A 15,267-nucleotide genomic window follows, 5' to 3' on the forward strand; every position below is an offset into this window, starting at 1 on the left:
AGCATCATCGGACTGAGCTTGTCATTGCAGGCAATCTCAACGCTGTGCGTTACAGGGAAGACATCCTCCTCCCTCATGTGGTACCCTTCCTGCAGGCTCATCCTGACATGACCCTCCAGCATGACAATGCCACCAGCCATACTGCTCATTCTGTGCATGATTTCCTGCAAGACAGGAATGTCAGTGTTCCGCCATGGCCAGCGAAGAGCCCGGATCTCCATCCCATTGAGCACGTCTGGGACCTGTTGGATCGGAGGGTGAGGGCTAGGGCCATTCCCCCCCAGAAATTTCCAGGAACTTGCAGGTGCCTTGGTGGAAGAGTGGGGTAACATCTCACAGCAAGAACTGGCAAATCTAATGCAGTCCATGAGGAGGAGATGCACTGCAGTACTTAATGCAGCTGGTGGCCATACCAGATACTGACTGTTACTTTTGACACCCCCTTTGTTCAGGGACACATTATTCAATTTCTGTTAGTCACGTCTGTGGAACTTGTTCAGTTTATGTCTCAGTTGTTGAATCTTATGTTCATACAAATATTTACACATGTTAAGTTTGCTGAAAATAAACGCAGTTGACAGTGAGAGGACGTTTCTTTTTTTGCTGAGTTTATTTAGCTGTTTTCGCTGCAAACCATGTAGAAGTTGTCCCTTTTCAGGTTTATAAGAAGCGACTGCTAAATGCTAACTCCCGTTCGTATAAGCTGGTAATCATAGCTAGCATACAGAAATCTATTTTTCTGACAGAGCTATGGAGCAGATGAGGTTACCTGTGAAGAAGGCAAAACCGGAGAGGATGGCCAGTCTCTTCTTCTCAGTCTGAGGGCTGTGGGGAGTCATAGCCAGCCAGGCCATCATGGCCAGGGAGCCCAGCATGGTCAACAGCCCACCCTAAATGGACACAAAACACACAGCAATAGTTATTATAAATATGTAATAACATCAATGGTGATCGCCATTCACCAGTTAATGAAAAAACATCAATGCGTTACCACATACAATCAATCGTATGTTATATGGCCATCTTTTGTGAAATCTACCCCCCACTCTCCACACACTTAAGTTTTGTTAAAGGCCTAATGCAGTCAGAAACGTGGTCTTCCTGTGTTATACACTCAGACAGTTTTAGGTACACCACCCCATTCATGAAAATGAATCGCTCCTACAGACAGCGAGTCACGTGGCCGTGGCTTGTTATATGAAGCAGGCAGACATCGAGGCATTCAGTTACTGTTCAGTTGTAAGTTAGAATGGGCAAAACGAGTCACCTAAGCGACTTTGAGCATGGTATGATCGTCGGTGTCAGGCACGCCAGATCCAGTATCTCAGAAACAGTGGCCCTCCTGGGATTTTCACGCACGAGTGTCTAGGGTTTACAGAGAATGGTGCGACAAATAAAAAAACATCCAGTCAGCGGCAGTCCTGTTGGCGAAAACAGCTCGTTGATGAGAGGGGTCGAAGGAAAATGGCAAGAATCGTGCAAGCTAACAGGCAGCCCACGAACAGACAAATAATGGCGAAGTAGAACAGTGGTGTGAAGAACGTCATCTCGGAAAGCACAGTTCGTCGATCCTTGTCACAGATTAGCTATTGCAGCAGACAACCACCCAGAGTTCCACTCCTATCAGCTAAAAACAAGAAGAAGCGGCTTCAGTGGGCACACGATCACCACTGGACAATTGAGGAAAGGAAAAAACGTTGCCTGGTCCAACGCATCCCAGTTCCTGTTGAGTCAGGATTTGGCATAAGCAGCATGAGTCCATGAACCCATCCTGCCTCGTGAAACGGTATAAGCTGGTGGCGGTGGTTTAGGGAATGTTTTCCTGGCACGTTAGGTCCCTTGATACCAACTGAGCAATGATTGAACGCCACACGTAGCTGAACATTGTTGCTGACCAAACCCAATAGAGCATGTTTGGGATGAGATGGAATCGGCTGTTCGCAGCATGAATGTACCGCCGTCCAATCTGCAGCAACTGCATGATGTCATCGCGCCAGCATGGACAAACATCCCTGTGGAACGTTTCCGACACCTTGTAAAATCCATGGGGTGTGTCTTAACAGCTGGTGGGCAATCTCTAATGATTTGTTCTTTAAAAGTAATTTCCTCTCAATCTTAAATAGACATGCCCCATTCAAAAAATACAGAACTAAGAACAGATATAGCCCCTGGTTCTCCTCAGACTTGACTGCCCTTGACCAGCACAAAAACATCCTGTGGCGTACTGCATTAGCATCAAATAGCCCCCGCGATATGCAACTTTTCAGGGAAGTTAGGAACCAATATACACAAGCAGTTAGGAAAGCAAAGGCTAACTTTTTCAAACAGAAATTTGCATCCTGTAGCACTAACTCCAAAAAGTTTTGGGACACTGTAAAGTCCATGGAAAATAAGAGCACTTCCTCCCAGCTGCCCACTGCACTGAGGCTAGGAAACACTATCACCACCGATAAATCTACAATAATCGAGAATTTCAACAAGCATTTTGCTACGGCTGGCCATGCTTTCCACCTGGCTACCACTACCCCGGCCACCAGCTCTGCAACTTGCCCATGCCCCCCCCCGCTTCTCCTTCACACAAATCCAGACAGCTGATGTTCTAAAAGAGCTGCAAAATCTGGACCCCTACAAATCATCTGGGCTAGACAATCTGGACCCTTTCTTTCTAAAACTAGCCGCCGAAATTGTCGCAACCCCTATTACTAGCCTGTTCAACCTCTCTTTCGTAACGTCTGAGATCCCCAGAGATTGGAAAGCTGCCGCGGTCATCCCCCTCTTCAAAGGGGGTGACACTCTAGATCCAAACTGTTACAGACCCATATCCATCCTGCCCTGTCTTTCAAAAGTTTTTGAAAGCCAAGTCAACAAACAGATCACCGACCATTTCGAATCCCACCGTACCTTCTCCGCTATGCAATCCGGTTTCCGAGCTGGTCATGGGTGCACTTCAGCCACGCTCAAGGTCCTAAACGATATTATAACCGCGATCGATAATAGACAGTACTGTGCAGCCGTTTTCATTGACCTGGCCAAGGCTTTCGACTCTGTCAACCACTGCATTCTTATTGGCAGACTAAATAGCCTTGGTTTCTCAAATGACTGCCTCGCCTGGTTCACCAACTACTTCTCAGATCGAGTTCAATGTGTCAAATCGGAGGGCCTGTTGTCTGGACCTATGGCAGTCTCTATGGGGGTGCCACAGGGTTCAATTCTTGGGCCGACTCTTTTCTCTGTGTATATCAATGACGTCGCTCTTGCTGCTGGTGACTCTCAGATCCACCTCTACGCAGACGACACCATTTTGTATACATCTGGCCCTTCATTGGACACTGTGTTAACAAACCCCCAAATGAGCTTCAATTCCATACAACAATCCTTCAGTAGCCTCCAACTGCTCTTAAACACTAGTAAAACTAAATGCATGCTCTTCAACCGAACGCTGCTTGCACCCGCCCACCCGACTAGAATCACTACACTCGACGGGTCTGACCTAGAGTATGTGGACAACTACAAATATCTAGGTGTCTGGTTAGACTGTAAACTCTCCTTCCAGACTCACATTAAGAATCTCCAATCCAAAGTTAAATCTAGAATCGGTTTCCTATTTCGCAACAAAGCCTCCTTCACTCATGCTGCCAAACATGCCCTCGTAAAACTGACTATCCTACCGATCCTTGACTTCGGCGATGTCATTTACAAAATAGCCTCCAACACTCTACTCAGCAAATTGGATGTAGTCTATCACAGTGCCATCCGTTTTGTCTCCAAAGCCCCATATAATACCCACCACTGTGACCTGTACGCTCTTGTTGGCTGGTCCTCACTACATATTCGTCGCCAAACCCACTGGCTCCAGGCCATCTATAAATCACTGCTAGGCAAATCCCCACCTTATCTTAGCTCATTGGTCACCATAGCAACACCCACCCGTAGTCTGCGCTCCAGCGGGTATATCTCACTGGTCACCCCCAAAGCCAACACCTCCTTTGGCCGCAATTCCTTCCAGTTCTCTGCTGCCAATGACTGGAACAAATTGCAAAAATCTCTGAAGCTGGAGACTCTTATCTCCCTCACTAACTTTAAGCATCAGTTGTCAGAGCACCTTACCGATCACTGCACCTGTACACAGCCCATCTGAAATTAGCCCGCCCAACTACCTCATCCCTATATTGTTATTTATTTTGCTCATTTGTACCCCAGTATCTCTATTTGCACATCATCTCTTGCACATCTATCATTCCAGTGTTAATACTAATTGTAATTATTTTGCACTATAGCCTATTTTATTGCCTTACCTCCATAACTTGCTAAATTTGCACACACTGTATATATATGTATTTCTGTTGTATTTTTTGACTTTGTTTTGTTTTACCCCATATGTAACTTGTGTTGTTGTTTTTAATCGCACTGCTTTGCTTTATCTTGGCCAGGTCGCAGTTGTAAATGAGAACTTGTTCTCAACTGGTTTACCTGATTAAATAAAGGTGAAATAAATAAATAAAATAAAAATTAAAAAAGGAAGTCAAAAGTTTTTGCTCGCCTGAGTTAGAATACCTCATGATAAGCTGCAGACCATAATATTTACCAAGAGAGTTTATCGATATTTATCGTAGCTATCTATTTACCAACACAAAACAGATTGTGGCACTAAGACCGCAGTCAATGAGCTGTATTGGGCCATAAGCAAACAAGACAAATGCACATTCAGAGGTGGCGTTTCTCAAACAGGAAGTACCTGTGACGCGCTCAATACGGAAGTGGTCCAGTGAAGCGGATGCTAAGCTACAGGACTGTTTCGCTAGAACAGACTGTATTATGTTCCGGGATTCATCCAATAACATTGAAGAGTTGACCACATCAGTCACCGAGTTCAGTAATAAGTGCATCGACGACGTCGTCCCCACAGTGACCATATCCCAACCAGAAGCCATGGAGTACAGGCAACATCTGCACTGAGCTAAAGGCTCGAGCTGCCGCTTTCAAGGAGCGGGACACTAATCCGGACGCTTATAAGAAATCCCGCTATGACCGTCGACGAGCCATCAAGCAGGCAAAGCTTCAATACAGGACTAAGATCGAATCCTAGTACGCCGGCTCTGACTCTCGACAGATGTGGCAGGGCTTGCAAACTATCACTGATTACAAAGGGAAACTGCCCAGCGATGCGAGCCTACCTGACCAGCGAAATGTCTTCCATGCTCGCTTCCAGGCAAGCAACACGAGCACCATCTGTTCCAGATGACTGTGTGAACTTGTTCTCCCTAGCCGATGTGAGTAAGACCTTTAAACAGGTTAAAATTTGCAAGGCCGCGGGGTCAGACGGAACACCAGGACGTGTATAGTCCCCATTCCCAAGAACGCCAAGGTAACCTGCCTAAATGACTATCACCCCGTAGCACTCACATCTATAGCCATGAAATGCTTTGAGGCTGGTCACGGCTCACATCAACACCATCATCCCAGACACCCTGGAGCCATTCCAATTCGCGTACTGCCCCAACAGATGACGCCATCTCTATTGCACTCCACACTGCCCTCACCCACCTGAACAAAAGGAATACCGCTGTAAGAATGCTGTTCATTGACTACAGCTCAGCATTCAACACCATAGTCCTCTCCAAGCTCATCACCAAGCTCAGGAATCTGTGACTGAACTAGGGCTGACCCCATTTAGTCGACAGGCTGTTAGTCAAGCGAGATTTTTTAGTCGAGCAGTTGCAAATTATTATTTATGTCATGGCACACGAGACACCGGTCTGATTCACGCCTGTCTCAGTAGACTAATCCATTGGAGGCAGCGGGGATGGCACAGTCATCACTCTAAGACAGGCATCGGCATTGTAAGGCATGTGTGCCACGAGGGTATTTTCCTCAGCACGCCAAGCAATTTAATTAAATGGATAAAATAAGTGAAATTGCATTGTTTATCTTGGGCCTACAGTATGTGTGAAGATAATGTGTCTTGGGTATACATTTTAAATGTTGTGTCAAGAAGGGGAGTGTGGCTTAGATTCTCTCCAGAATGTGCTCCCCCCAATTCATGCAAATTTTTTCATCACTTCATTGTGTAAATTGTTTGCCTCTGTTAGTGTATCAATTCACCATTTCATATATCAACAGTAGTACATTTAACGTTAATTCCCATAATTTCTAATCTACAATGTTTGTTTGGTGATGGTAATTTATGTTAATGCATTCAATAGGTTATTATTACAGTTGTTTACCATTCTCATTGTCGGAGTGGACAAGCTGTTTGTAGAGCTCACAACCTATTCTACACTTGTGATAAACAAGTTTTATCACAAGTGTTTCAATTTATTCATTGTATTTTGTTTGGAACGCTCCTTTCAAGGTTGTGTAAGGACACGCACCCGATTACACATAGAAAGGCCTAGGCTACCTGGCCGGCGCGCAAATGTATAAATGAGCAGATTTGGGGATGTCTGACAGCATTTCTGATTGTCTTAACTCACCACCACTAAAAGAGCTGTGGAGCTTCAAAGTATTTCTCTTCACCTCAAACAGCAAGTTTTTACATCCATTGAGAATGGCAATAGTTCCTAATGTTGGCTATTTGAGAAATCGACCCAGCGCTCTCCCTTTTGATAACCACTGAGCCTCGTTGTGAAAGGGAAAAATGTAATGCTCTGATGCAGTGGAAACATCATGAAAGACCTGATTACTTATTGTCCCTTGCGCAAATACAGCTCTACTCACTGAGGGTCCAGAATTGTTGATACAATTTTGCAAGTTTGCTAGCGGGAGCTGCAGGCCATACCCAGTTGATACAATGTTTCAAGTTCGTTGCAGAAAGGCGGAGTAGAGAGATTAATGCGATTGAAGAACAAACCTTTATAGGATACTTATAGTCAGGATATTTTCTACCTGCAATGTTCTTAATTGTTGGCTTTATGTAGCCTATTTGTACCTAGTTGGCAATAGAACAAATTATGTTATTTTAATAGAAATTAAAGTGTTCCACGAAATTTGCATATGAAAATCATAAGTGGGACGCAGATTGGTAGAAATGGTAAGACAAATTGTAAATTGCCTATTACCGGCAACTTCGGGAGCGTAACGGCAGAATCGGCGAAGGACAGCAGGAGGAGGAGGATCGGGAACAGGTTCTGGTCATCTTGACCTGGCTCCCTCGAGTCATTTGTGTGTTTTAATTATTTCATCAAACAGTGCACTTAAAGCATCAGACAAGCTCAATGCATATACACTGCTCAGAAAAATAGAGGAAACACTTAAACAACACAATGTAACTCCAAGTCAATCACACTTTCGTGAAATCAAACTGTCCACTTAGGAAGCAACACTGATTGACAATAAATTTCACATGCTGTTGTGCAAATGGAATAGACAACAGGTGGAAATTATAGGCAATTATCAAGACACCCCCAATAAAGGACTGGTTTTGCAGGTGGTGACCACAGACCACTTCTCAGTTCCTATGCTTCCTGGCTGATGTTTTGGTCACTTTAGAATGCTGGCGGTGCTTTCACTCTAGTGGTAGCATGAGACGGAGTCTACAACCCACACAAGTGGCTCAGGTAGTGCAGCTCATCCAGGATGACACATCAATGCGAGCTGTGGCAAGAAGGTTTGCTGTGTCTGTCAGCGTAGTGTCCAGAGCATGGAGGCGCTACCAGGAGACAGGCCAGTACATCAGGAGACGTGGAGGAGGCCGTAGGAGGGCAACAACCCAGCAGCAGGACCGCTACCTCCGCCTTTGTGCAAGGAGGATCACTGCCAGAGCCGTGCAAAATGACCTCCAGCAGGCCACAAATGTGCATGTGTCTGCTCAAATGGTCAGAAACAGACTCCATGAAGGTGGTATGAGGGCCTGACGTCCACAGGTGGGGGTTGTGCTTACAGCCCAACACCGTGCAGGACGTTTGGCATTTGCCAGAGAACACCAAGATTGGCAAATTCGCCACTGGCGCCCTGTGCTCTTCACAGATGAAAGCAGGTTCACACTGAGCACATGTGACAGACGTGACAGAGTCTGGAGACGCCGTGGAGAACGTTCTGCTGCCTGCAACATCCTCCAGCATGACCGGTTTGGCGGTGGGTCAGTCATGGTGTGGGGTGGCATTTCTTTGGGGGGCCGCACAGCCCTCCATGTGCTCGCCAGAGGTAGCCTGACTGCCATTAGGTACCGAGATGAGATCCTCAGACCCCTTGTGAGACCATATGCTGGTGCGGTTGGCCCTGGGTTCCTCCTAATGCAAGACAATGCTAGACCTCATGTGGCTGGAGTGTGTCAGCAGTTCCTGCAAGAGGAAGGCATTGATGCTATGGACTGGCCCGCCCGTTCCCCAGACCTGAATCCAATTGAGCACATCTGGGACATCATGTCTCGCTCCATCCACCAACACCACGTTGCACCAGACTGTCCAGGAGTTGGCGGATGCTTTAGTCCAGGTCTGGGAGGAGATCCCTCAGGAGACCATCCGCCACCTCATCAGGAGCATGCCCAGGCGTTGTAGGGAGGTCATACAGGCACGTGGAGGCCACACACACAAGACTGAGCCTCATTTTGACTTGTTTTAAGGACATTACATCAAAGTTGGATCAGCCTGTAGTGTGGTTTTCCACTTTAATTTTGAGGGTGACTCCAAATCCAGACCTCCATGGGTTGATACATTTGATTTCCATTGTAATTTTTGTGTGATTTTGTTGTCAGCACATTCAACTATGTAAAGAAAAAAGTATTTAATAAGATTATTTCATTCATTCAGATCTAGGATGTGTTATTTTAGTGTTCCTTTATTTTTTTGAGCAGTATAGTTGATTTTATTAAAACACATAGGGTGTGTCTATATAGAAAAATACACGTTTGAAAATGTTTACCAATTAATTGGTCAAAAGAACAGATGGCGCTCAGTCAACCAAGGTTTTTTTTTGTTTTGTCGGGGACAACCCTGGACTGAACACCTCCCTCTGCAACTGGATCCTGGACTTCCTGACAGGCAGCCACTAGACAGTGAGGGTAGGCAACAACACATCCGCCACACTGACCATCAACATGGGGGCCCCTCAGGGGTGTGTGCTAACGCCGCGTTCAAAACAACTGGGAACTCTATATAATCGATTTGAACGGTCATCCAACTCGGAATTCCAACTCGGGAACTCTGGCCTCTTTCTAGAGCTCCGACTTTCCGACCTAAAGATCACTGACGTCATGATTTTACTTCGTATTTTTCAGAGTTTCCAGTTGTTTTGAGCGTGGCATTAGCCCCCTCCTGTACTTCCTGTTCACCCATGACTGCGTGGCTATGCATGGCTCCAATGCCATCATTAAGTTTGCTGACGACACAATGGTTTGTAGGACTGATCACGAGGCTGCCTATAGGGAGGAGGCCGGAGACCGGAGACCTGGCAGTGTGGTGCCAGGACAACAACCTCTCCCTCAACATCAGCAAGACAAAAGGAGCTGATCGTGGACGACCGGAAACGGAGGGGTGAGCACTCCCCCATCTACATCAATGGGGCTGTAGTGGAGCGGGTCAAGAGCTTCATGTTCCTCTGTGTCCACATCAACAAGGAATTAACATGGTCCACAAACCCCCACACAGTTGTGAAGATGGCACGATAGTGCCTCTTCCCCCTCAGGGGGCTGAAAATATTTGGCATGGGCCCTCAGATCCTCAAAAAGTTATACAGCTACACCATTGAGAGCATCTTGACTGGCTGCATAATCGCTTTGTACTGAAACTACAAGGCATCCGACCGCAAGGCGCTACAGAGGGTGGTGAGTAGAGGTCTTCACGGATCCACCTGTACCCGAACACCCGAGACCCGATCCAGGACCCAAGCGGGATCCAGAATTCTAAATAATATCACGGGTCTGGGTCGGATCTGATTGTCACGGTCTTGAGTATGTGTAATTTTAACTGACTTTGGCCGGTAGGACTCGTACAGATCCGAATGCGACTGCTGCAGTAGAGAGAAATTGTATTATTTATGCTGCTGCCCTTGCTTTTCACGAGTGGAGCGTTGCACATGTAGCGTGCTGTTGGCCAATCATAAGTCATCAAAGCAGCAATAGGCTACAGTCATAGAGCCTCACTCCGAGTGTGGCAAAAGTTTTTGGGACCTGTGAAGACCTCTAATGTTGAGTACAGCCCAGTACACCACTGGGGCCTTGCTCCCTGCCATCCAGGACCTCTATACCAGGCAGTGTCAGAAGAAGGCCCCAAAAATGTGTGAAAGACCATGTCTGGAACCAACAGGACCCTGAACAGACAGTTTCCACCCCAAAAGGCTAAAAGAGAACATTCCTTATGGACAATTCCAAATAGTCTGCAGAATTTGCGATCAGGAAACAGACGTGTCCAATCTGCTGAATTGGAGAATCGCTTCTTGAGCCGGGGTTACAGTAGTCAGGTTTTGAAAGATGCAGGGACAAGGACGTCTTGACAGAGGACTTTTTGCAGAGGGGAGCTCCTCGTGATGCACCAGAGTGTACTTTGTTACAAAATATAGCACTGAAGCAGAGAACTTTAAAATAATTGGGGAATCATCCAAAGTCATACACTACTACGCAAAGTCTTCCCAGAGCCACCAGTCATAAGCTTTAAGAGAGGTCTTACCCTAAATAACAAACTAGTCCACAGCTACCTTCGCAGCAGGTAGTCTAGTGGTTAAGAGTGTTGGGCCAGTAACCGAAAAGTTGGCTGGTTCGAATCCGGAGCAGACAACGTGAAAAATCTGTCGATGCACCCTTGAGCAAGGCACTTAACCCTAATTACTCCTGTAAGTCACTCTGGATAAGAGCGTCTCCTAAATTACTCAAATGTAAAATGGTGACTCTCAAAAGACAAAATACTGCACAGAAAAAGTATTTTGCTGATACAGCTTCTAACACGGAGTATCAAGTCAAGCATTTCATTATCTGTAAAGCCACTCATGTCATCTACAGATTGGAATGTCCACAGTGCAAGGTATTCTACATTGGACGGACAAAGAGACACCTTTAAGACCGCTTAGTGGGACACAAGTACGCCACACAGGTAGGCAACAAAGACTGCCCCATAGATTGGAAATGATGCAGACAATTACATTGATGGAAGCTACAATCTATTTGCAATATTAAAGCTGATCTACACCCAATTTTTTTTATTATAATAATAAAATAAAAGACTACCCCATGGCAAGGGAATACAAGTCCTTACACCATGGCAACCCTGCCTCCATACAAGCTAAGGGTATTGATCATGTTCAGTCCTAAATTAGATGAGGGGACCGCCTTCAACAGCTAACCCAAAGGGAATGTTGGGGGATTTACAAACTACAGGCCACTAAGTACCCTGGTTTAAAGGAAGATATGGATTTTTCACCTTTCCTGTAGGGTCTTAGCGGTCCCTTTACTGTCATCTAGTGGACATATTGCCCTATGCCATGTTTGGACTGCGTTGATCCATGTTTGCCGTCATCTAGCGTACTATAAAATGTATTGCTCTCCTATTCTCACAATTTCCCACTCCTATTCAAGGCTAGAACTACTTTGTTTTTCTAGTGGTTCTAATACTTCTGACCTTGATGTGCATTTTGATAGCATATATATTTCAATGTTGAATGTATAGTGTTGTTTACTAGGTGTTGTCCAATTAATTTGGAATATAGGCTGTTCTGTGACCACTCCCTCTTCAATTAGGGTTGATTGGAAAATGGTTTGTTCAAAAGAAGACATTGTATCATTGTACTCCCCGATGAAGGCCATGCAGCTGAAACGCATCAGAGTTTTAAAATCTTTGTTCCATTAAACATGCCATACAAATAAAGGTATTTTAATGAATTATATGAAGAGTGCCTTGGTTCTCTTTTCTTTTTGATAGCTTCTACCCCAAGCCATAAGACTGCTAACCAAGACTGCTAAATAGCTAATTAAAATGGTTACCTGCTGCTGCTACTGTCTATGATCTATCCTGTTGCCTAGTCACTTTGGCCCTACCTATACGTACATAGCTACCTCAATAACCTCATACCCCTGCACATCGACTCGGTACTGGTACTCCCTGTATATAGCCATGTGTCACTATCTTTTTTTCTTTAACTCTACATTGTTGAAAAAGGACCAGTAAGTAAGCGTTTCACAGTTAGTCTACACCTGTTGTTTATGAAGCATGTGACAAATCAAATTTGATTTGAACCATTTGTGTTTCTTTTTTACACTTTTAAATTGAAAATCCCAGTAAGGTACTTAATTGTTATCCAGAAATGATTTGATATTGAGATTTTTTTTAAATGCTGCATTGGCCCTTTAATAGTACAGCACACTAATAAAGTGCTTTAGTTTGGTTGCACTTGTTCCCACTGCTGCCTCTACCACCACCTCTGTTTACCTGGAAGAGCCTGGTGACGACGTGGACGTAGGCTCCAGCTGCAGCCACAAACATGCACAGGGCCAGGCTGGAGTAGACATTCTTCAGGTGCAGCTGAGTGGAGTGGGAGCTGTATTGTATATGGAATAGATATATATTTTTGTTCTTCATTAAGTTGCAAGACAACAAGAGTAAACTATATTGACACACTCTTCAAAATACAACACCCACAAAGCCTAACATCCACAGATTAATTTATGTATCACTACCCCACCCCACCCAGAATTAGCTAGGCTTGTAGCCTGAGTGGAGCGGGTGCTGAGATAGAGAGGAGAGTTTTTATTGTACGAGGAACAGGTTTAGCTCTACAGAAAATACACTAACAAAAAATGTCCACCTCATCAGTTAGGCCTATCTAGTCATATTCTACTTTGGTAACACATCTCTGTCTGTAGCACTAGCAAAACCAGTTTGTGACCAGTACAGACTGCTTCCGTTGAATGAATGACTCATGATGATGACACAGTCATGGTGACACAGTCTCCTTACGGTTGTCAGACATTGTGTGGAAATAGTAAACCAAGATACTTACATTTGAGAAAATTTAAAAAGGGAATCAAAATTTATACTTCGATCGAACACGTTCATCTTGTCTGGATTTGGTTGGACCCTGTCCCAGGAGTAAAATGTCCTGAAACAAAACAGATATGAGATGGACATTAGACATTGCTGTTGATTAGTACAGTAACGGCATGAAATAAACACAGCCTTCTTAATTTAGAAACTTGAACTAGCCTACATGTACTGGAATGGTAGAACTCAGAATGAAAGTGAAAACATGTCTGTCTGCATCACCAGAACCAAAAGTACCTTATTGTCACTTCCTATCTATTCTGGATCACATGCTTGGGTAGATCAAATAGATAGCAAACGTTAACTCCCTGGGTCTGAAAATGAACATATGTAGCCTCCTCCACTTATGCATGGAATTAATTAGTGTTAGGATTAGCCTAAGTTACATTGCATTCATTACTAAGGTCTTGTACGGGGCTTTGGCAGAAGATACCGACCCTACCGTCACGCTTATTTACATTGAGCTGCACTGGGGTCGGAACGCAATCATGGTTACATTAAAAACTGCCCTTTTCATCCTCATGCTAGCTAGCAGTAGCCACCACAGCCATTTAGGAATGGCAGTGTCAGCCAATCAGCTCCTTTGTTGTTAAACGCGATGTGCCATTCCATAATGGCTGCTGCGGCTACTGCTAGCTAGCATGAGGACGAAAAGGGCAGTTTTCCGGGAAAACTAGCAGTATTTGAATGTTCTTGATGGAGCCGTTTGGATAAAGGTCAAATTGTGTACAGTGGCATCCCATCCCTACATTGCGGTACGTTTTCCGACCCATATCTCAGCTGGCTCGGTGTCTTAATGCAAGGGACAGATTGACATTTACTGAAGGGGGGGCTGGTCCAACTCAAGGTGTTAGAAAAATTTAAAAAATTCACCCCCTCCCAATGTTACAAATATATAATTTCATGAAGCTTCCAACTAACAGTTCTTGTGCTGACGTTGCTTCCAGAGGCAGTTTGGAACTCGGTAGTGAGTGTTGCAACCGAGGACAGACAATTTTTATGCCCTACAGCACTCGGTCACATTCTGTGAGCTTGTGTGGCCTACCAATTCTTGTTGTTGCGCCTAGACATATCGCCTAGACATATCCACTTCATAACAACAGCACTTACAGTTGACCGGAGCAGCTCTAGCAGGGCAGACATTTTGACAAACTGACTTGTTGGAAAGGTGGCATCCTATGACGGTGCCACGTTGAAAGTCACCGAGCTCTTCAGTACAGGCCATTCTACTGCCAATGTTTGTCTATGGAGATTGCATGGCTGTGTGCTCGATTTTATACACCTGTCAGCAACGGGTGTGGCTGAAATAACCAAATCCACACACACACACACATACATACATACACATATATATATGCCTAACCCCAGAAAGATGTAGGCCTAACCCCAGAGAGATAGAGATATGCCGGTGGCATGCTACGACACATTTCTTTATGTCATGTGCCTACTGCTTCTGCTATACAGATATAAACATACAGAAGGCGGCTAATTTTCGAACATATAATATTTGGTATAAAGATAAGCATTATATTATAGAGGTCCCGTGTAGCTCAGTTGGTAGAGCATGGCGTTTGCAACGCCAGGGTTGTGGGTTCGATTCCCACGGGGGGCCAGTATGAAAAAAATATTGATGCACTCACTAACTGTAAGTCGCTCTGGATAAGAGCATCTGCTAAATGACTAAAATGTAAATGTAATAGAAGTAACTCTGGTAGGCCAGAAACAGTCTTCCTCACCTCAAGTTCAACTGTCGGAGTCAGTTGGAGTGCCGGGCGAATTGCCTTCATATCATAAGCCTGCATTAGCTAAAGCTTAATAATAGCCATACCAAACGTTTCTAAACTTTATTAGGGTAATATCAAAAGTGAAGACATTGTTTATACAGAAAATACAAGCAGAAGAGTGAAGGTAAACCAGGGGGGAAAAAAACTCACTACCCTACCCTGTACCCAATAAAAATAAAATCACACACAACCCTACCCAAAGGGGGGAAAAAACAAATTTTGACAACCCTCTCCTATTTTGGACCACCCCTCCCCCACAGTAAATGTCGATCTGTCCCTAACCATGATTGTGTTTTTATTTTTTTTTTATAGCAGACGCTCTTATCCAGAGCGACTTACAGTTAGTGAGTGCATACATTTTTCATACGGGTCCCCCGTGGGAATCGAACCCACAACCCTGGCGTTGCAGGCGCCATGCTCTACCAACTGAGCCAAGTGCAGCTCAGTTATGGGGCTTAGCCATTCACTGACTTGGTTGTAAAGGGTTAGGGGCTTCCTGAGTTAAAGCCTCAGTTCTC

The 15,267-nt window shown here is 44.9% G+C and overlaps 1 protein-coding gene across 2 annotated transcripts in view; it reads right to left on the reverse strand.

Moving 5' to 3' along the window:
• The window catches only part of LOC311138709 (putative Bax inhibitor 1), a 33,979-nt gene that overhangs the window by 10,225 nt on the left and 8,487 nt on the right, over positions 1-15,267 (reverse strand). For both annotated transcript variants that reach the window (XM_084173501.1, XM_084173502.1), the window contains exons 2-4: positions 12,925-13,023; positions 12,354-12,462; positions 770-890 (exon numbers count right to left, since the gene is read on the reverse strand). In XM_084173501.1, coding sequence (XP_084029627.1) covers positions 770-890; positions 12,354-12,462; positions 12,925-12,980 — 286 coding nt within the window. In that variant the 5' untranslated portion in view covers positions 12,981-13,023. The remainder of the gene's footprint in view (positions 1-769; positions 891-12,353; positions 12,463-12,924; positions 13,024-15,267) is intronic.

This window comes from Coregonus lavaretus, assembly GCF_964263955.1.
Source record: "Coregonus lavaretus genome assembly, chromosome: 12".
NCBI classification, from domain to species: Eukaryota; Metazoa; Chordata; class Actinopteri; order Salmoniformes; family Salmonidae; genus Coregonus; species Coregonus lavaretus.